This window comes from Petromyzon marinus, unplaced genomic scaffold, assembly GCF_048934315.1.
Source record: "Petromyzon marinus isolate PM22_M1 ecotype Great Lakes invasive population unplaced genomic scaffold, UKy_Petmar_22M1.pri1.0 PM_G_Scaffold_17, whole genome shotgun sequence".
Classification (NCBI taxonomy): Eukaryota; Metazoa; Chordata; class Hyperoartia; order Petromyzontiformes; family Petromyzontidae; genus Petromyzon; species Petromyzon marinus.
Window position 1 is genome coordinate 1,047,559 of NW_027422728.1, and position 21,967 is coordinate 1,069,525.

General features: G+C 48.2%; 2 protein-coding genes across 2 annotated transcripts in view; both read right to left on the reverse strand.

Moving 5' to 3' along the window:
* Positions 1-14,678, reverse strand: part of LOC142911170 (uncharacterized) — a 30,080-nt gene extending 15,402 nt beyond the window's left edge. The window contains exon 1 of the mRNA XM_076060276.1: positions 14,280-14,678. Coding sequence (XP_075916391.1) covers positions 14,280-14,678 — 399 coding nt within the window. The remainder of the gene's footprint in view (positions 1-14,279) is intronic.
* On the reverse strand, positions 13,877-17,435 carry LOC142911129 (beta-1,4-galactosyltransferase galt-1-like). Its single transcript, XM_076060203.1, has 2 exons — positions 16,873-17,435; positions 13,877-15,725 (listed from the first exon to the last, which is right to left on the reverse strand). Exon 2 carries the CDS (start codon positions 15,639-15,641, stop codon positions 14,754-14,756), a length of 888 nt encoding a protein of 295 aa, XP_075916318.1. The 5' UTR covers positions 15,642-15,725; positions 16,873-17,435; the 3' UTR covers positions 13,877-14,753.
* Between the last annotated feature and the right edge of the window lie 4,532 nt (positions 17,436-21,967).

The window sequence follows — 21,967 nt, forward strand, 5'->3', positions numbered from 1 at the left end:
TGACATTGACACATGAATACTGTGTGTATTTCTAACTCACCTATAATGTGAAGAAAATTGCACTCAGTGGGAGCAGTGATGCTGTCCTTTGGATTGAAGGATGGCTGACATGTCAGGAGAAAGTTTGGTGGTTGAGACACGAAGGACTTCACAGAGATGGCTGTCAGTCATTCTGGTTCTCAGTCTGCTTTTGTTCTGATTTAACAGAGAAAATGTTTGTTCACATATGTATGTTGAGCCGAACAGGCTCATCATTCTTTTTGCGTGGCGTCTCATCAGAGGAAACTTGGCATTATCCAAACTGATAGAAGTCAGGGAGGGAGAGAAGCTGATGTTGACTCTTCAGAGAATCATCACATTGCATTTCAATCAGTTCTAACTGCAGACTCTCTTCCACTTCTGCATCCACCAGGAAGGGGGTCAAGAACAGCTTGATTTGTTTTTCAATGACAGAAAAATCTTGGAAACGCTGGTTGAATTCTGTCACGAGAGATACAATCACAGACACATATTTCTCCTGTTTAGCAGAAAGGTCGGCCTTTGGAAAAGCATACTTGATTTCAGACAGCGCAGGGAAGTGTGCAGCATTAAAGCTCCGTAGTGTCTCAAATAGGCGGAGCTTTGCACAGAAGGCTTTCATGTGCACATACAGGTGTGGCACCAGCTGTTCTTTGCCTTGTAGGTTCTTGTTCAGTGTATTCAGATGATGAGTAAGATCAACTAAAAATGCCAGGTCTGCCAGCCACAGAGGGTCACTCAGTTCATGAAGAGGTCGGCCCTTCTCTTTCAAAAACTGGTCGATTTCTGATCTCAGCGAATAAAACCGCTGCAGCACAGAGCCGCGGCTGAGCCAGCGCACATCAGAGTGGTAGAGTACATCCCCGTATTCAGCATCCACATCAGATAGGAAAGCTTGAAATTCTCTGTGGTACAGTCCTCTAGCTCGAATTATGTTGACAGTTTTTACAACAGTGTTCATCACATCGCCCAGCTGGACAGTCTTGGCAGACAGTGCTTCTTGGTGGATTATACAGTGCATCCTAAGAGCCTCACCTCCGCTCTCTTTTACCTTGGCGCACACCATCGATGCCATTCCTTTGCGCTCGCCCGTCATGGCCGGAGCTCCATCCGTTGTTACTCCACAGAGCTTGTCCCATTTAAGCCCCATCTTTTCAACTGCCTCTGACACAGCTTAAAAAATATCTCTACCCGTCGTTGTGCCTTTTAGGCTCATCATATCAAGCAGTTCCTCCGTACAGCAAAAATTATCATCTACTCCCCGCAAAAAAATTAACAGCTGCGCGGTGTCTGTGGCATCTGTGCTCTCATCGCATGCTATCGAGTAAAAATCAAAAGCACAAGCTTTGTCTCTCAGCTGAAGTTTCAAGTTAGCTGACAAGTCCTCGATTCTCTGCACCACTGTATTTCTGCATAAGCTCACGCTGTTGAAATCCTGCACTTTTTCCGGGCACATTATTTCTGTGACTTTGATGAGGCACTGCTTTATGAAATCACGGGGGGGGGGGGGGTGGGGGGGGGAGCTTGATCATATATTTGATTAATACAAATAGGGTGTACATTTAGATGCATGTCTGGATTAGAGATTAAATATAATTAAGTCTGGCGATTATGTTTAATGCAATGGGCAGTTGGAATAAACATGTTGGTGCTGGTGGATGAATGAGTGATGGACACACGCATGAGTGGGCAAACAAGCGAGTGAGTGGGCTTGAAGGCAACTGGCAGGGAAGTGATTGGATTGGTACAGTGAGTGGTCAAATATGTAATAATTGAGAGGATCAGTGATTCAAATTGTTGCTAAATCCGAGCGTTGTTCCAACCTCCCCAGACCATCCAACTTCAAACAGAATCTACTCCTTTGTAACAACATGGACGGACAAATCAAGTGGGCTGAGATCTTGGATGACTATGAGGGTAAGTTCCCTGATACCTGCATCACGTGGCATATATGCAGAGGAGGGTCCTTGATCAATTAATTTTAGTAGACATGGCTTGGTGGTGATGGGAAGACGTAATGATCGAGTGTGGCAGAGACGATGGGTTTAGATCTGAGTTTCAGCCATCCTTGTTTAAACAGATGTCTCAAGCTTATGCATTTAATAGTCTCAGCATGCCCACAAAAAAATGACTTGTAAAGTTTTACTGCTACGTGATGAATATTTCTCAATAGCAGGTCCTGTTGTGTGCTAAGAGGTAATTACAGGGATCTTAAAATTAGTTCTGTGAAACTCCATGTCCTTCGTTCTCTAATTCATTACTCGTCCTTTGAATGAATTTTCTGTTCTTCGTAGGCCGGGAGTCGTCTTGCCAGTCGACCTCATGGGGGGACATTATGGATAATGTGGACCCTTTCCCAGGCCAAGGTTACAAGCATCGCTCCCCAAAGGTGTGTATGGGATCTGTGGGGTCAAACACAACATTCTCTCCAAAACTAGCACAGTGTCATCACACCATCACACCAAAATATCACTAAACCATCTCTCCACATCACCTTTCTCATCACACCACACCACCATCATTTAAATACTCCATCATAGAGCCTCATCATGTCTCTATACCATCACAAGACACCATCTCTCTAGAACATTCCACTACTTCACTTCTTCATAAAACAACACCATCTCCCAACACCATCACCCAATCTCTCGACCATCCCACTCATGCAAGCACTTGAAGTGGTCATTTATTAACAATGAAGACAGAATGATATAAATCAGTCACATTAATTATTTATGTTAGTTGATTGGAAGTTGCCATTCCAGTTGCCCATTATGGGCACTGCAGTGAAATTTGTCATCATTATGGGCTTCCAGATCGTTAAAGTGGAACATGTGGAAACTATTGCCAGTGATGATTGTTGCCAACATATATCAAATCTTCACAGTCGATCACAGCCTTAAGTGCATGTATGGGGTTTGTGAGGATATTTGAGGATGTAACATGGATTTTGATTCTGTAGGGGTTTGGGATATTTAGACGTTATGGCTACACGTACAATGTGATCAAAGTATTGATGGATAAGGCCTTATGTTAACATCAGGTGATTGTGTATATTCATGTGTGTGCTAACCAAGTTTGAATGAGTGAACGTGGATGTCTGCATCTGTACACAGATGTGTGAGTATGTATTTGCATGTGCATGTCTGAATATTCCTGTGGTTATCTTTGCTTGAACAGAAGATAATTGGGGAGTTGAAAGACTTCCGCAGGGTGAAGCATCTCCAGGAGGAGAAGGACCTTGCAACGGAGAAACGCCTCATGGTAGAGGAGCGCCTATTTGAGGTGCAGTGGCTTGCCAGGGTGAAGTGCCGCAAAGAGGAGAAGTGCTTCCGAGACTATCTCCTCAAGAGGCGCCTCGTTAAAGGGAAGTGCTTCACGGATGCGAAGCGTCTTTGCGAAATGAAGTGTCTTGAAGAGAACCGTCTGGAGGAGGATGAGGAGAAGAAGTGTCTCACCAACATGAAGAGCGTCAAGGAGGAGAAGCGCCTCTTGGAGGAGAAGCACCTTGATGAGGAACAGTGCCACGTCAGGACTGCTACCACCACCGCCGCCTTTCCGCACACCGTGCACCTGAAGGGTTTCACTCCCTTGTGTGTTCTATGGTGGGTCTGAAGAACTGATGGCCAAGCAAATGTCTTCCCACACACAGTGCACTTGAAGGGTTTCTCTCCTGTGTGAGTTCTCTGGTGCTGTGTCAAATTTCCAGTCCGATCCGTGCTGTATGCACGCTAGTCGCATTGTTGACTTGTAGTACCGAGCTGCTGTGCTGACTGCCTTTCCTCCATCAGACCAGCGCCAGCTGCAGACACAAAAAAATAATATCCACACCATCTACACGACAGTATCGAGGCACAGAGGAATGCATATATAGTCACATGTGACTTACACGTCTATATTAATATATTTATGATGTAGTAAAAACGTTTCCCAAATTCATCACAGGGCTGTGATGGCACACAATGAGAGGGCAAATGGTTATAAACATGCCTGGAAGTCCTCGTATCTTCAAAATGAATGTTCACCCAAAACTCCGAGTACACAATTTCGGCTGTCTGGCTACAAATGGAATATTTATGAGAGCTAAATTCAGCTGACATAGCAAAAGATTTTGAAAACAATACTATTTGTGTTAGGCAGAAATGCATAAATTAATGTTCAATCGCAACTTAGAGGTGTGAATCCAGGCTCAGATGTCCTTAAATGCTGGGATGAACAGTTCCGACTTCAGCTGCATGTGTGTGCTGTGTTAACTTCCTGTTTCCATTCTTAAAAAGAGTTCCAGAGGAAAACAAAAGTAAACTATTGTTATGATATAACCTCCGTGTTCAACAGATTTAATAGACGTTACTGCAAACACAAACTGTACACTGTCACTGGGTAAACAGGCGGTGGTGTGTCTAGAATCACGCCTGGCCACCTTCATCTACTTGGCATGAATGCTTCCTCACTGCACCAAGTAATTGAGGATCAACGAACATAGCCGAGGCTAACTGGAGTTTGCGTGTCTCTCTCCGTGGTGAGATGTTATCTACCTCACCTGGTATACAGGAAGTCGTGGGTTCGATCCCGACCCTGACGCCTGCTGTATATTTGGAGTTTGCGCGTCACTCCGTTTAGCGTCTTTGACCGATAGACATTGACACACGTATTCTTGGTTCTTTCTGTAAAGTTACGTAGATAGAAAATAACAATAACAGATAATACAATTACATTAAATAAAGACTACTTGTGCTGCGATCAAAACGTGGGTTTTTTTGCTTTATTTACTATTTTTTACGTTTGTTATGTTATTTTTATTTTATTTTCTATCTACGTGACTTTACCGAAATAACCAAGAATATTAATTCCTGCAGTCACCAAAGTTTTAAGTCAAAACATTCACACACGTTGACAAAGCCTCACCTTGTGTTGTTGTGGGTAGGTCGCTTCTGATAACAAGAGCGGTATAGCAGCTCAAGCGGGCTTGGCCTGGTGAAAAAGAAAATAAAAACTGCATGAATATTTACAATAAAACAAAGTTACAAAGTGGCGAGCCGGGTGAAGACAAATTAAACTTAAGCGAGATAAAGTAAACGCAATCAGGCGAGGGCAGGAGGCAAGGCCCCGCGTGGCTAGGCCCCGCGTTGTAAAGTTCCAACCTGGACATCGATTCCCATGCTCGCTGCTACTCAACTGACATCCCTACGAGAGAGAGCGAGGCTCTACCTTGGTAAACAACAACAGCAACCACCACCACCACAACGACCACCACCACAACGATGAGAATTTCTCACCTCGGATTTCAGTGCAAGCGCGCACAGGGCAGCTTCCTGTTGCCTAGCGACAGCAGGAAGTAGTATGACGTCACTTCCCTCCCAAGAGCGGCTCTGTACCTGAATAAATTATGTTAATGAGGCCGGCCCATATGTGGAGGGATGGGGGCGTGGGCGCTGAACCCGTCGCAATAAAATCGAGACGGCTTTAACGGTCACATTATGTTAATGAGCCGCCAGTCACTGGGCGTAGCTTTGCCCAAATAAGGATTGCCACTGGAAAGATATCGGCAGTGACACTGGCGGAGGTGACGTCACGTTCAAGAGCACGGTGGAATACCTTGGTGACATGACGTCACTAGCGAGGTACACCTCACCCTGGCGTTTCACGCCGATGACGTATGCAGAGTGGTGACGTCACAGAGTTGGAGTTTAAGCTGATTTAGATTAATTTTCCATTGCTCCCTCCCTTTGGTGTGTGAGCTCAGCAACAACGTGGACATTATTGTGTATACACTGTGTGTGTGTACATATATACACTGTGTGGACATACACTGTGTATACACTGTGTGCGTGTACACTGTGTGTGTGTACACTATGTGTATACACTGTGTGTCACTGTGTGTCGCTCTGTGTCACTGTGTGTGTCACTGTGCCTGGCACAAGCGTCGTGGTGACGTCACCGCCACTTAGTGGCGAATTGCGGTTGTTGTTGTGTCACTGTGTCACTGTGTGTACACTGCGTGTGTACACTGTGTACACATACAGTGTGTGTACACTGCGTGTGCACACTATGTGTCACTGTGTGTATATACACTGTGTGTGTACCGTGTGTGTACACTGTGTATACACTGTATGTGTGTACACTGTGTGTACAGTGTATACCCTGTGTATGTGTACAGTGTATACACTGTGTGCGTGTACAATGTGTGTGTACACTGTGTGTGTGTACACTGTGTATACACTGTGTGTGTGTACGCTATGTGTGTATACACTGTGTGTGTGTACACTGTGTGCATGTGTACACTGTGTGTACACTGTGTGTGTACACTGTGTGTCCGAACCCCCGGCAAAGGCCATCTACTTAATGACGAGAGAAAATTCACACGAAATGTCCTTTTCAATGAAGTCTTCCAGATGTAAATTGATACAAGCTTTTAATGAAAAAATAAAATCATCTAATTCATAACACAACACAATTCAAAGATGTTTCATTTTAAAACTTCAAAACGGAGCATGGGGTACTTGTGTGAATGTGTCCTTCGTGTGCAAATGTTGTGACTTTCCTGGTCTGAAGGCCGTCAATGTGTTGGACCATTATTGGTGCACAGCCTCTCAACAACAGCAGTGGGGTTTGCTTCAACCGATAGGTAACGAACATCCAGACGTCAATTAGCAAGGAGCATTTCTAGTCCTAGTTAGACAAAATCTACGTTAACACGTAAGACAAAACTACAATTCGTGTTTTAGAGAATGTACCTCCTCCTATACGTGTAACTTTCAAGTGGTATGCCTTGTAACTGATGAATGATCCGAGCGTGCTCCCTATTTCAAAGACGATGAGTTGCTCCAGAGGCAGACGCTTCGTGAAACACAAAAGTACCCTTTGACCTGTATCACAAGAACAACTGGTCTCACCTGAGTTCTCTGTACAGGTTACTTCCAAACACACACACACACACACTTTGTCCTAACATCACTTGTTCAATGTGTGACCCTCAGATAATGTTACATGCACAATCAGACAAGTATTCATTATAAATCATTGACGGGCATATCAGCAACATTGAATTACTGCAGCGAAATCGACTGCATCACGTTACATCGTATTAACAAGAAGTTATTTTACAAATACGCACCGTCTGCTTAACAGTGTATGTACAACGTACTATTGTTGCGTCATTCAAAACGAGTAGGCCGTTGCATGCTGGCGTCTGGGTCAAAATGTAGCAAATTTAAAACATCACACTACAAATAACAGATCACGGCGTTTCGATGGCAACACAAGCAATCGTCATCAGGTGGGACAAGCACAGCAGCAATAAGAAGAAACTGCTGGAGTAGGCGCCTACTACTTCAGCAGTTTCTCTTGCTGTGGTTGTCCCACCTGATGACGATTGCTTGTGTTGTGATCTAAACGCCGTGATCTGTTATGTTTCTACCCACGTGGTGACTTTACCGAAATAACTCAAGAGTGTGCATTCCTGCAGTCACGAAAGCTTCGAATGAAGATTGCCTACAAACTACACAACTGAGATGACGCATCAATCATCGCCCCCTACTGACAGGCTCTTGTCCACATGCAGGCTGGTGCAGGGCCACCACCTTGTGCACAGTCATCCGATCTTGTAAAACACCAGAGAACACACACAGGAGAGAAACCCTGCTACTTGGGGATGCTCTTCGAGTGTTTCAGACGAGGTACGACACAAAACTCCGAGTTGCTGAGGGAATTAACCAAGCACCATGTAAAATCAATTATTATGATAACATAGTGAATGCTTGGGAGCTTATTGGCTCTTGTTCCTGGTTAGAGATCTACCCAACCCACGGGCCCACAAAGTGTTCAACTTCACGTTCCTGTCATTAAAGGCCTGTGACAAAGGTGCATCTATTGTAGCGACATCGTCTCAAGCTTACACATCTACCGGGTCTCCACTTGACTTTGTATTGTCTAGAAGCAAGTCCACCCACACCTCCACTTCCACAAACTGCTGGGAGTTGCCTCGCTCTGCCTCAGTCAGAATTCTCCTCCTGCTTCACGTTGCCTTCATCAATGTGAAGGTCCCATTCTGGAAATGAATCTTCATCTTCACATTTCACCATCACCTCTTCATATTTCACCTTTATACCTTTAAAAGTGTCCAAGCTGGGATTTTCTTCCGGTTCGTGTTTCATGAGGGATGGGCTCATTGCGGCACTTTGACTTTCACAAGCTGATTTCAGACTCCGACTTTGCTCCTTGTGATTCTTTTGTGTTCTCTGGTGTCTTCGAAGATTTGATGAATCTGCAAACGGCTTCCCGCACAGAGCACACTTGAAGGGTTTCTCTCCTGTGTGTGTTCTCTGGTGTTTTACAAGATCGGATGACTGTGCAAATGCCTTCACGCACACACTGCACTTGAAGGGTTTCTCTCCCGTGTGTGTCCTTTGGTGTACTTTAAGCTTTGGTGAAACTGTAAACGCCTTCCCGCACAGAGTGCACCTGAAGGGTTTCTCTCCCGTGTGTGTTCTCTGGTGTTACAAGAATATATGAATCTGAAAACGCCTTGCCGCACAGAGTTTTCCCGGTGCCAGGAGATTGGCCGACCCCCCACAGGACAGGTTACACTGCGGTGCCCCTAAATTGGCTGAAGATTTTATGGGCGCAGAAGGGAAAGGTTCACTGGACCAACCGCGATGAGTTACTCACGACCTTGGGATAGGCGGAGTGTGGAGTAATTGGCCAGAAGAGCAGACCAGTGGGTTAGAATTAATGAGCACGGGAGGACAATGGGTGAGCGGCAGCAGACCCCGTGGCCCTCCATTTAGACGGCGCAGGTTAAGCGCGCGATTGGCCGCGCGGTACAATTCCACCCTGGGCCTTTTAAGTTTAGAGAATGAAGGTGGGAGCCCCGGGACGATTGGGGCAGTTGTCTTCAACCTCCGGGCAATCCAGACCCACTGCCTGCCGTCCTGCCTCCTCGAGCCGCTCGCAGCGTCCATGTGATGCCAGCGAGTGCTGCTATGAGGCAGCGATAGGCAAGGGTTTCGCTTGTCCGTCTCCCTCTGACTCTCATAGCGTCCGTGCGATGCCGTGAGAACAGCTACGAGGTACATGGTAGGACGTTTGTGTAACTGGGGTCATAGGCAGAGTTAGGCTAGGCTCTCCTCACAAAATATTCCCCCTCCAGGTAGCGGGTTTTTGTGCCGTTAATAAACTTTAGTTCATTTCTGTGTGTGTGGGTAGAGCCTCGGCGTGGAGTCTGTGATTTTTGTGGGGAGATGGTGTGCATGAGAGGGTGTGTGCGGGGCTGCAGGGTTTCGGTGTGGGGCCCACTTGCTGGCACTCGCGCGCACCTACACAGCGTGTGCATAGTAAAAACAGCCTTAGCGGCGAGGCGTGCACCCAGAGTCCTGCCGCAGCCATCCCTTTTTCGTTATCATTAGCATTGGTACACAGCGGATTAGGGCCTCGCCACGGTACATTCCAAATCCACTCACTCACATGCTCACTCACCCTCATGCAGAACAAGGGGAGTACATTCCAACTCCACTCACATGCTCACTCACCCTCATGCAGAACAAGGAGAGTACATTCCAACTCCACTCACTCACACGCTCACTCACCCTCATGCAGAACAAGGGGAGTACATTCCAACTCCACTCACTCACACGCTCACTCACCCTCATGCAGAACAAGGGGAGTACATTCCAACTCCACTCACTCACACGCTCACTCACCCTCATGCAGAACAAGGGGAGTACATTCCAACTCCACTCACACGCTCACTCACCCTCATGCAGAACAAGGAGAGTACATTCCAACTCCACTCACTCACACGCTCACTCACCCTCATGCAGAACAAGGGGAGTACATTCCAACTCCACTCACTCACACGCTCACTCACCCTCATGCAGAACAAGGGGAGTACATTCCAACTCCACTCACTCACACGCTCACTCACCCTCATGCAGAACAAGGGGAGTACATTCCAACTCCACTCACTCACACGCTCACTCACCCTCATGCAGAACAAGGGGAGTACATTCCTACTCCACTCACTCACATGCTCACTCACCCTCATGCAGAACAAGGGGAGTACATTCCAACTCCACTCACTCACACGCTCACTCACCCTCATGCAGAACAAGGGGAGTACATTCCAACTCCACTCACATGCTCACTCACCCTGATGCAGAACAAGGGGAGTACATTCTAACTCCACTCACATGCTTACTCACCCTCATGCAGAACAAGGGGAGTACATTCCTACTCCACTCACTCACTCACCCTCATGCAGAACAAGGGGAGTACATTCCAACTCCACTCACTCACACGCTCACTCACCCTCATGCAGAACAAGGGGAGTACATGCCAACCCCACCCAAAAAAGCACACGAGTCTGGAATCGATCCCAGACACATTCTGGTGCACCACTCTGCCCCCCAATAGAGCGTGATTCAATTATTTCTGTCAATATGTAGCGTTGACTTCGGATGCACCTCATGTAACTCCTGAACCCCGTTAAATTGGTTGTGTTGGATTGTTGCAGCCAACTCTCTGGGAACCAGTTCCTTCAACAAAGTGCGGGCTTGCGTGTGGCGGTCTGAGTGTCTGGAGGCAACTGGAATTGGACTCTGCGATGCCTGTAATGTGAAGGTTTCTGGTCTTTTTCACAAATGTCCAGCAGGGGCGGATCAAGTTACAACAAGCAATACAATTTTGTTAGGAGTACAAAATAGAAAAAAGTAATGCAAGTCACTAAAAATGTACGACTATAAATATAGTATCTAAGTACAAATTAAATGAGTACATACATGCCTGCCGATGTATCAATACCGAACGCAAGCTAGGGCAAGGCAGTAAAACACCAACAAAACAGTCCCAGACCACACCAAGACAACACGCAGTCATTTAATTAAATGTTCTGATCTGTGTTCTGACTTTAATGCTTCCTAACTTGTATTCTCCTGCAAGAGATGATGACATTCTAACTTGCAACGTTCATCAGCTAGCTGAGACCAGGCCAATGTGGCTTTGAATGGTGTCCTAGATGGACACCCACCACCGGAGTGGAAAATCTTACAGATGTCAAGCATATGGTCAACGGGCAGATCACCTCAACGGTAGGTCCTGGTGTCAAGGACATGGGCTTGCATTCGGTGTTCTGTTACTATATAGTCCAGCAGATGTCCCTGCTTGGACCCAGTGTGCATCCATGATGCTGTGTGGATGCGCCGATGCCGGAACAGCGTGTTGGTAAGCCCAGAGTGCCGCATAGAAGTCTAGCAGCCTCCTACCGTTGTTATTGAGCTGTTCTGGCCGATGCCTTCCAATCACTTTGGCCCAGATGCCAGTGTCATGACCCACTCAGGCATTAAAGTCACCCGACAGGATGACTCCATCCCAAGGGGCGACTTTAGCTAGTACTTGTGACAGGTCATAGAAGGCATCTGACTCACCGGCCTTGCCTCCATCCCTCCACTGGAGTTAATAGTCGGTGGAGGCGTAAGCAACCACCCTTACCATTCCTCGTGTTTTGTTTATGGGAAGGCCAGACCATAGAAGCCTGGGACTTACAGTTTCCTAAACCTCAGCGCCATGCTCCCACACCTGTTGTATATATGCCTCTTCCAAAAAAATGTTAGTGTAATATTGTCTATTTTTATATCATGGCTCCTTGGAGACAAATATGCGTTCCCTGCATGCTGAAGCTTGGGAAAACCAGATGACGAAGCCAAAACAGCACTATAATGAGAAACGGGTAAACATAATACAAGAGACATTGATCAGATGGGCATGATGAGAATAACCAGAGCTGAGGAAGGCCTTAAAGCCGTCGAATATTTCGCTTCTCAGGAATAAACCTAACTCATGTAGCAAAAGGTGAAACGTTAATGAAAGGCCATAAAGGAATAACTCTTCCATGGGCAAGAAGTGACTCAGGGAATTTCTGAGAGAGCAAGGGAGGACCCATGGCAAAACACCATAAACTCACTGCACCCGAAGGCAAACAGAGGACAAAGAGACGAGAATGTCCCTTGCTGTTTCACTCTCTGAATTAACAAACCCGAGTGCCTGGAAAGTTGAAACGTAAAATTGCCAACCGCTGCATGTGAATATTGTTAAACGTCACGATTTTAAATGTTAACTTTTGTGAACGGATACATTGTTACATGACAATACAGAAGGTTTTGACTACGACTAGTTGCATGTTTTATTAACATCCACTTATCAATATGTAATCAGCGTCTCCGACATGGGTTAAACTTCAGTTGTATTTATTCTCAAGTTGCAGTACAGCACGTGTCTCCCTGCGCAGCTGGCTTCTCTCTTGCTCCCGGGACGGCGGCGCACGCTTTGCCTCCCGCCGCCGTGGCACTCACTCTTTCTCCGCCTCGCCGCTGGCTGACGGCGTGTCGGAGAGAGGGGAGGCTCAGCTGGTGGAGCCCGCCACGTGGCCGATGGGTGGTAGCGCAGGTGGTGACGACGTTCGGACCCAGGCTCTTCACACCGACGACCCAGAGTCCTCTGCTGCTTCTGCTTATATCCCTCTCGGCGGTGCTAAGCTCCGCCTCTAGCCACGCCCCTCTCGGAACATTTTAGAGGGCTCTCGAGGCTTCCCGCTAGCTCTACCCATTTACCTTTCACCCAGATGGGATCCCCCTTACTGATTGGATGTGAGACAACATAGCACGTGTCTGCAATAACCCCCCGGTCGTCCTGTAGGTGGCGCACTCTCATTACAAATACATAAGTGCCATGATATCTGGGTTAAGCATATAAACTTGTTAACGACTTATGGAAGTTTTGTATTGAAGTATTCTACCAAAGGATCATCCCTAAGATAAACACGTACAAATTACATATATTCTCCACTCTCACTCACTCTTCTCCTCACCATCCTCCTGTCACTCACCCTTCTCCTCACGCTCACTCACCCTTCTCCTGTCACTCTTCTCCTGTCACTCACCCTTCTCCTCACTCTCACCATTCTCACTGTCACCCTTCTCACTCTCACTCACCCTTCTCCTCACTCTCACTCACCCTTCTCCTCACTCTCACCATTCTCAATCACCTTTCTCCTCACTCATTCTCACCCTTCTCCTCACTCTCACTCACCCTTCTCCTGTCACCTGTCTCCTCACCCATCTCCCTCAGGGCAGTAGCGGCCCGAGCACGGCTCTGCCTCAGGGCAGCATCGGGGGGCGTACATGTTTGGGAGGGGCTCATCTCTGCTTGGATGGTTGCTCGCGGTCACGTGACACACTTAAACCAATCCGGGGGCGTACATGTTTGGGGGGGCGCACCCCTGGTTGGCTGCTTGCTCGGGGTCACGTGACGCACTTAAACCAATCCGGGGGCGTTAATCACAGTCACAGAATGACAGGACAGATCTGTGATATTATATATGTAGATAAAGAATAGTAATAGCATTTTGCTGTATATGTTTAAAACTGGTTTGCAAGATTGATAATACGTGATAATGATGATTTCTGCTGAATAATCCATCGTGACCTATCTAATGCAACAATTCAGCAATGTAAACTCCATGTATTGTTTAGGAATACATTAACATGGCTTTATAATTTAAAATGAGTTGTATGTATCAACAGCTGGTGTTGTTACATATTCAAATACACAACTATATACATTTGGATGTATAAATATATTCCTACTGAATCTATTATAATGTTTAATGTGAGTCTTTACTAGCTCATTTGGCCCAAAACACACCTGTCATTCAAATTATCACTCAAATTAAAAGTTTAATATCGTATGTACATTTTTTTTTATCACCACAGGATTTACTTTTTAAAATCCTGCCACCATCCTCTGGGATTTGACTATCCTCCGTGGACACGAGTCATGAAAACAATAAGCTCATTAGAGACTGGTAGAACATGCACACTGAACATTTATTTAAATAAATTTGTGCCACATTTTAAATGTTTTAACCTGAAAACATTTCGAGTGGTACTCCCAAAAGCAATAGAAATAATTAGGATTGGTTTAAAATAAACCAATGTTAACTTCCCTAGCTTCCATAAGACATACCAATACAAACCCTATTGTGCCCTGGTGGATTAAAATGCAGAAAAAAATGAAGATAACAAATTTTAACTGTAAGCGCAATCATAAGATTAGCAAATAAATATGTCCCATACATTGACCACATTCGCAAACGGAAAACTCACAAACACCGGTGTTTAACTTAAATTGCAAGACCGCAAAAAACGCAAGACGACAATCAACGCCGCCGCCGCCACCGCCGCCCGTTGTGCCTACTCATTCCAGAAGACCCTGTTGAGGACCTTGTTGACATTTCTGATCAGAGTGGCATTGTATCTCCACAGCGTGAGGTCCACGACCAGCGAGTCGAGCGCCAGGTCGGGCTGCTCGGGCGATCGGTAGTGGTGCGTGATCGCGATGTCTCCGGGCACCATCTGCGAGATGCCCAGCGCGTTGAGCGTACTGTGCACCGACGTCTGCAGCACCGCGCGTGGGTTCAGGATCATCTTGGTCGGGTTGAAGACCTCCGGCAGGTTTGGCTCCCGTCTAATGTGGCGCATGATGTTGACGCCCGGGATGGCGTTCCACGCCTGGAACTTCGACCCAAACTCTTCCGATACCGTGTAGGGAAACACGTGGTTTTCGAATGTGTAAATGTCGGCGCCGTACTTGTCGTTCAAGTACCGCATGAGGTCCTTCCAGTTTGTGTGCTTCAAAGGGATGATCACTTCGTCGATGTCCGTGAGGACCAGGTAGCGCGTGCTCTACATGTGCCGAGACACGCAGTCGTTCAGCGCCGCTATCTGGCCATAGTAGTGCAGCTCGCCTGGGTGCTCGGGGTAGTGCCACCCTCTGGACACCCACACGTAGTCCGTGATGGGCCACTGAACGACCTCGACGAGGCCGGTCTTGATGTAGTAGAGGAGCACTTTGTTCAGCTCAGAGCTGCAGCTTGTGTTGTATACCGTCACGCGGCCCGCACCCAAGATGCGGTACATTTCGATCGCCTGCACGAACTGCAGGACGTTGCCGTAGTTCCCGAAGAGCGTGGAGATGCAGACGCTGAATTCCTGTGTGAAGGTGGGGGGCATGTAGAGCCGATTTCGCACGGGCATGAAGACCCACTCGGCCTCCTCCTCGTCCGGTATTGTGCGCATGCGCTGGACGGACACGTGTCCCAGCTCGCAGTCCAGCGGCTCCGTGCACAGGAAGTCGGCCGTGCCGTACGGGAAGTCAAAGTGATCCGAGTGGACGTAGGCGCTGGCGGTGACCGTCAGGATCTCCGAGTGCCCTCGGCAGCAGAAGTGGCACGAGAGCACGTCCGGCTCATACCGGTTGGCGATGCCGATGATGCGTGTGCTCTGACCGGCCTCGCGCTGGTCGTGGTACGCCGACACCAAGAATATCTTGGTGTCGCGCACGCGCATCATCGACGTGTTCTGCAGCGCTCCCCGTTGCCCGCACAGTGTCACGTGGTTGATCTTATCGGAAGCAGACCCCGGCTTTGGCCTGAAGACGGACGAGTTGCCGAGTGCATCGAGGTCGCGAACGAGGAAGCCTGTCCAGCTGTACATGTACCAGATGCTCAGCAGCAATGAGACGCTGAGCAGCAGCAGCGAGAGGAACAGGACCGGGAGGCGTAGCTTCATCATCTTTCGAGGCGTGCAAGGAGACAAGACGTCTGGATCAAATCTCTAGACCGCCGTCTCAGGACGAAAAGTCTGATATCGCTCGGCCTGTGATTACATTTACGTAAAAACACACACACAGAGAGCTTCGCGTTAAAAATGCACAACACTTTACACAATTCCATTTCAGGTAAACCTCACAGAAAAACAAAAGCTCTCCAAAATCAAAAGACTGTATTGGCCTCAGGGCGGATATGTACAGGTACAACTCTCTGCAAGTGAATGCAATATTTGACGCTTGTGTTGCGCCCGAAACGTCGTGATTTAATTTAGTTTTTATTTTTGTTTTATTTTATTTTTACATACGTGACTTTACCGAAAGAACCAAAGAGTAACCATACGATAACCTGGATATAAGCATGCGTTAAATGTATTGCTAAACAATATGCTCCCAGCAGCACTGATCCTGCAGCTGTCAGAACGGTGAAATTGTTTTTTATTTCTCTCAATTTCAACAGATGATCTAAATAGTCGTGGCCAATAATAATTTGTTTTACGCAAACATCAACATATTTCTTTGGTGTTATTTTAGTCTTAATACTGGCCAATACTAATTATAAAATCTATTGAAATACAAAATATTGTCAACCAATTACACAGCCACCACCACAACCAGAGCCGCAACCACCACCACCACAGCCACCACCACCACCACAACCAGAGCCACCACCACCACAGCCACTACAACCACCACAGCCACCACCACAACCACCACCACCACAGCCACCACAGCCACCACCACAGCCACCACAGCCACCACCACAACCACCACCACCACAGCCACCACCACAGCCACCACCACCACCACCATAGCCACCACCACAGCCACCACAACCACCACCACAGCCACCACAGCCACCACCACAACCACCACAGCCACCACAACCACCACCACAGCCACCACCACAGCCACCACAACCACCACAACCACCACCATAGCCACCACAACCACCACCACCACAACCAGAGCCACAACCACCACCACAACCACCACCATAGCCACCACAACCACCACCATAGCCACCACCACCACAACCACTACAACCACCACTACGACAACCACCACCATAGCCACCACTACCACCACCACAGCCACCACCACAACCACCACCATAGCCACCACAACCACAACTACCACCACCACAACCACCACCATAGCCAGCACTAACACGACCCCAGGCCGCCACCACCGCACCTGCCAGTCGAGGGCGCTGTGCTCCTCCTGCTGCTGTTCCTCTCCGTAGAAGCGCCGCTTCGCGTCGCCCTTCGGCTCGCACGCGAAGCTCAATGCAGCCCGCGGGCACCGGAGGCAGCAGCAGCACAGAGGGCAGCAGCAGTAGCAGAGGGCAGCAGTAGCAGAGGGCAGCAGTAGCAACAGAGGGCAGCAGTACAGAGGGCAGCAGCAGAGGGCAGCAGTAGCAGAGGGCAGCAGCAGCACAGAGGGCAGCAGCAGCAGAGGGCAGCAGTAGCAGAGGGCAGCAGTAGCAACAGAGGGCAGCAGCACAGAGGGCAGCAGCAGCAGAGGGCAGCAGCAGTAGCAGCAGAGGGCAGCAGCAGTAGCAGCAGCAGAGGGCAGCACCAACAGAGGGCAGCAGCAGAGGGCAGCAGCAGCAGTAGCAGAGGGCAGCAGCAGAGGGAAGGGCCGTACCCGATTCAAGAGCTGAATGGCTCACAGGGTTATACCAAATACATGGAACTGAACTGGGCCGCGTTGCCGCCAGCACCACGTGCTTCCTGCTGACCTCTGACCCCGCCGCGCGCTTCCTGCTGACCTCTGACCCCGCCGCGCGCTTCCTGCCAACCTCTGACCCCGCACTTGAACCACGACCCCGCCGATATATGGCTGATTGTGTTAAGTTATATAAAACATATAAATATACCATATACACTTCGTATTCACAATGTACAGCTAAAGTTGACAGTGTAAATGTATTACAATATTCTTGGTTCTTTGCGGTAAAGTCAGGAAGATAGAAAATAAAAATAATAAAATAACATTTTCAAATAAAAATAATAAATTGAACATTAAAAATAATAAAATCATAAAAGCGATGGTTTCTGCCTGTAAATTTTGCGTGCAAACAGTTGCTGAGTAGAGGCCCAACACACGAGGCGGCCAGGCACAAACAGCACTCTGATGGGAGCTGTGGTTGATGGGAGTGGAACGCGGTTCTTGATCTGAGCCAGAGTCATGATTTGTTGTACGTGCACGTGTGACATTCAAGGCAGGGGTAAGCCTGTGGTCACAATCCTGCCTTGTGCTCAAAATGTCAATGAGCCAGCAACAAACAGTGCAAAAGAGAAGCGTCAACACACTTCCTGCAATAAGCAAGGTAATAAGAACTTAAGAAAAGTGACGAGGGGTATTTTATGTTTATATTTGGTGTTTGCAGTTTCTCCCCGTGGTCCGGATTTCCCTCCGCATTTTTGAAACATGCATTTGGAATATTTGGCTGCTATAAATGTCCACCACACACAACATAAGCACACTTCGCTGAGCTATAATGTGTGGCCAGGTTGCTCGCTTCTGACAAAAATATCTGCCTGTGTGTAGCTCAGTGGGACCTTTCCAGGTGAAATGAAAAATAGTTCAGAGTTTAGTTTTTTGTTTATTTCAAAGTCGAGCAGTGGGAGGAAAGAAGGAGAGAAAGAGAGGACTGCAAAAATTGGCTGACTGTGATGACTTGTGGGGCTCAACATAAAAAAATCGTGTTCTTGGTGACAGAACGCCTCGAGGGCGTGTGACCAATTTTCTCGGAATGCACCAGGTCATCAAAACACTCAGAAGCTAAGCAGGTTTGAGCCCAGCTAGTGCATGGATGAGTAACCACCGTGTACAAGAGGGCAGGGGCAATGCGGTGTGGTAGGAGAAGGCAGTACAGGAAAGTTCATTGTTGTAGCGTTCTTCTACGCTCCCACTTCATACGCACCTCCATTCTCACCAACCCGCAGTGACCGGCGCGATGAAATGTGTTCAAATAACGCACACGGACCGCTCGGCATGGGGAGGCATTCATCCCGCAGTTGATCGACGTAAAAGAACAGCGGATTAACATGATGGGGGCAGAGAGAGAGAGAGAAGTTGGTGTTGGAAAAAATGTTTCAGAGTAAAGCCGGAAGTGAGCACCACAGTGTGTTGAGGAGCACACTACCTGCCACTGCTGACGTAAACATTCCATTTCTAACCACAGCGGGACCGCCAAGTCCATTGGAGAGATTGCTGAGATTTGCTTTCATAGACATGAATCAGTGCATCATCTTAGAGATGATGCACTGATTCATGTTGAATTATTAACCTCACGATGCATCATCGTGTGTGCGTGCACATGTAAGAATAATATTTGTTTTGGTGAAATCGTATACGTATGTTGCATGTCATGGGATCGTGTAACCCTCGCAGCAGCCACTAGTGGCCGATACATTCACCGCAATTTTATATATAAAAGAAGAATGGATTATTTAATCAATTCGCGACCCTGAATTGTGACAATTCATTGAATTTGCCTGGTGAGTTGGGATGGGGGCAGAGGGTTGGGGGATACACCACGGAATAAATGTTTGCTTTCTAACCTTAGGCCTTCACCCAGCAGTGGATCGATCATAGCTACTGATGACGGTGTAGTAAATGTGGCTTTGGGAAGTACGACAAGGACTCAACAGTACCGTGGAACTTGTGCTGTGTAAGACATTACATTCATAATCATTGCAAACATCCTGCATGTGTGTTCCGTGTATACATGGTACTGTGTTTGCGCGCACACATCGTGTACGTGGCGACATGGACACCGTGGAATATTGAGGAGAGTTGTAAATAAAGCGGTGTTCGAAGAAAGACAAAAGTTGTCCGAGTGAAATCGAACGCTACATATCTACCCGATCCAAATTCACATTGGTCCGGTGGATCTTTGCACCGCTTACCATATATACGCGTAAACATATACAAAGCATTTACAAAAAAATATTGAAGGTACAATTCACGCACGCGTAAATATGCACATGGAAATAAAATGGTCCGCACCTAGAGAATAAAATGTTTCTTGCCAAAATAATCCTGCGGACCCACCCGAAGTGAGACCTGGGCTGGAGGGCCCACCGTGGGCTCCCTGGATGCGCTGAATGGAGCTCTCCTGCGCGTCTCACTTCATTTTGATTCATTCTTGCTCCAAAGGTTTCATTGACTTGCGACGGACGCCTTTTAAGGGACGTACGAAAGGCGTGCCCGTTGTGTAGATCAGGAAGCCGATTCACTGGAGGAGCGGCGCTTGACGTCACCTTGCGGGTGCCCCTTTCTCTGATGCGGGGCCACGCGCCACGCGTTGCCGTGACGTCGATAACACAAGCGGCGTGAAATAAGGGAAAACAACAGCAAAGGTGGCAAACAAAATAAACGTTCTGATATTATTTTAATGTGACCATCACTAAGGGATTCGGGTACGACGGTGTTTCACCTTATTAGTTGGCTGTGTCGGGTGGTAGTGGGTTTAACGACACATTTTAATATTTCCGCGATCTAAACCACACACCTCTGTTATGGATGAACTGCTTCGTTTTGCAAGTCGTCAGACTGGATGAAACGTTTGCGTTTCGTCCAGTCTGACAGGGTGACTGTAGCTGTGACACACAGCTACAGTTACCCTGTGTGACACACAGCTACAGTCACCCTGTGTGACACACAGCTACAGTCACCCTGTGTGACACACAGCTACAGTCACGTGACACACAGCTACAGTCACCCTGTGTCACACTGCTAGTCACCCTGTGTGTCACACTGCTACAGTCACCCTGTGTGAATTGTCTTGCAATTAACGTCAAGCTGCAAACGTTTCGTCCACTCTGACGACTTGCAAAACGATGCAGTTCATCCATAACAGAGGTGTGTGGGTTAGATCGCGTAAATATCTAAATGTCGTTAAACCCGCCACCACCCGACACAGCCAACAAGTAAGGTAAAACACCGTCGTACACGAATCCTTTAGTGATGGTCACATTAAAATAATATCAGAACGTTTATTTTGTTTGCCACCTTTGCTGTTGTTTTCCATTATTTCACGCCGTGTGTTATCGACGTCACGGCAACGCATGGCGTGTGGCCCCGCGTCAGAGAAAGGGGCACCCGCAAGGTGACGTCAAGCGCCGCTCCTCCAGTGAATCTACACAACAGACACCCACACACAACAGACACCCACACACAACAGACACCCATGGGTGAGTCTATGAGTCTACGGGTCGTCTGTGAGTCCCCCATGTCACGTCGAAACTTCTTTCGCACCCTAAAGCCGAGTGTGCGGTGCAACATCGGGGAGGTGATGGGGATTCGCCTCCCCGTGGAGAGGCAACAGGCGGAGTCCACGCCTCGTTGCCATGTCGTCATCTCCCGGCGAGCCAGGGGGGGTCGCGTGGCTCGTCGTCGATTGACGCCCACGGTGAAGGGAGTTGGCACAGCATCGTTTGTGGGGGCAGACGCCCACCTCCCCACTCCCCGTGAGCATGCAGGGCGCGACATCCACCCCCTCAACTCCCCCCTCCTCCTCCTCGTTGGCCACCTCTCGCTGGGCCCCCGCCGATCGAGTGATCACCCCCCCCCCCCGCACCAGCTCCGAGGGACATCTCTACACGGCCGGCTCACCGCCGCCGGTGTTCTCCCGCGCACGCCGAGCGCTAAACAAAGAAATCGGCTGCTGCTGTGTCAGTAACACGCGCGCACCTCCTGGGATTAAGGCCTAATCCGCGTGCCCGCAATGCTAACTGAAAATAACTGGCGGCAGTATGAATATGTAGTGGAGTAGGAAGGTGTGTAGTGCAAACAGCGTGATTACATGATAACACAGACAGTACGGGTTATGTTGGGTCAGCCTGTAGCGAAGGCAAATACAGTGCAGGTTATGTTAGGGCAATTAAGCTGGGAGAGCCAAGGATGGCTGTGATTGGCTGGAGCTGTTGTTAAGGCTAGAGTGGCGCCTAAAGGTCTGGGTAAGAAACAGGTGCGAACGACGCAGAGCGTCGTTGGGGCACGGACTAATTAATTGGGGAGTAATGAGAGCGGGGATAAATTGGGAAGTCGGGAATTGGAGCGAGGTTGTTGAAGTTGGAGAGCTTGGAGTCAGCAGCGGGGAATTGAAGGGTAGAGAACTTGGCGACAGAGTTGGAGGGACAGAGTTGGAGAGACAGAGTTGGAGACGGAGCTTGGAAACAGCGTAGCGATAGCGGAGCTGAAGAAGAGAAGCAGCCAGCAGTGGCGAGAGCGTAGCGATAGCGGAGCTGAACAGAGACGAAGCAGTTAGCAGTGGAGA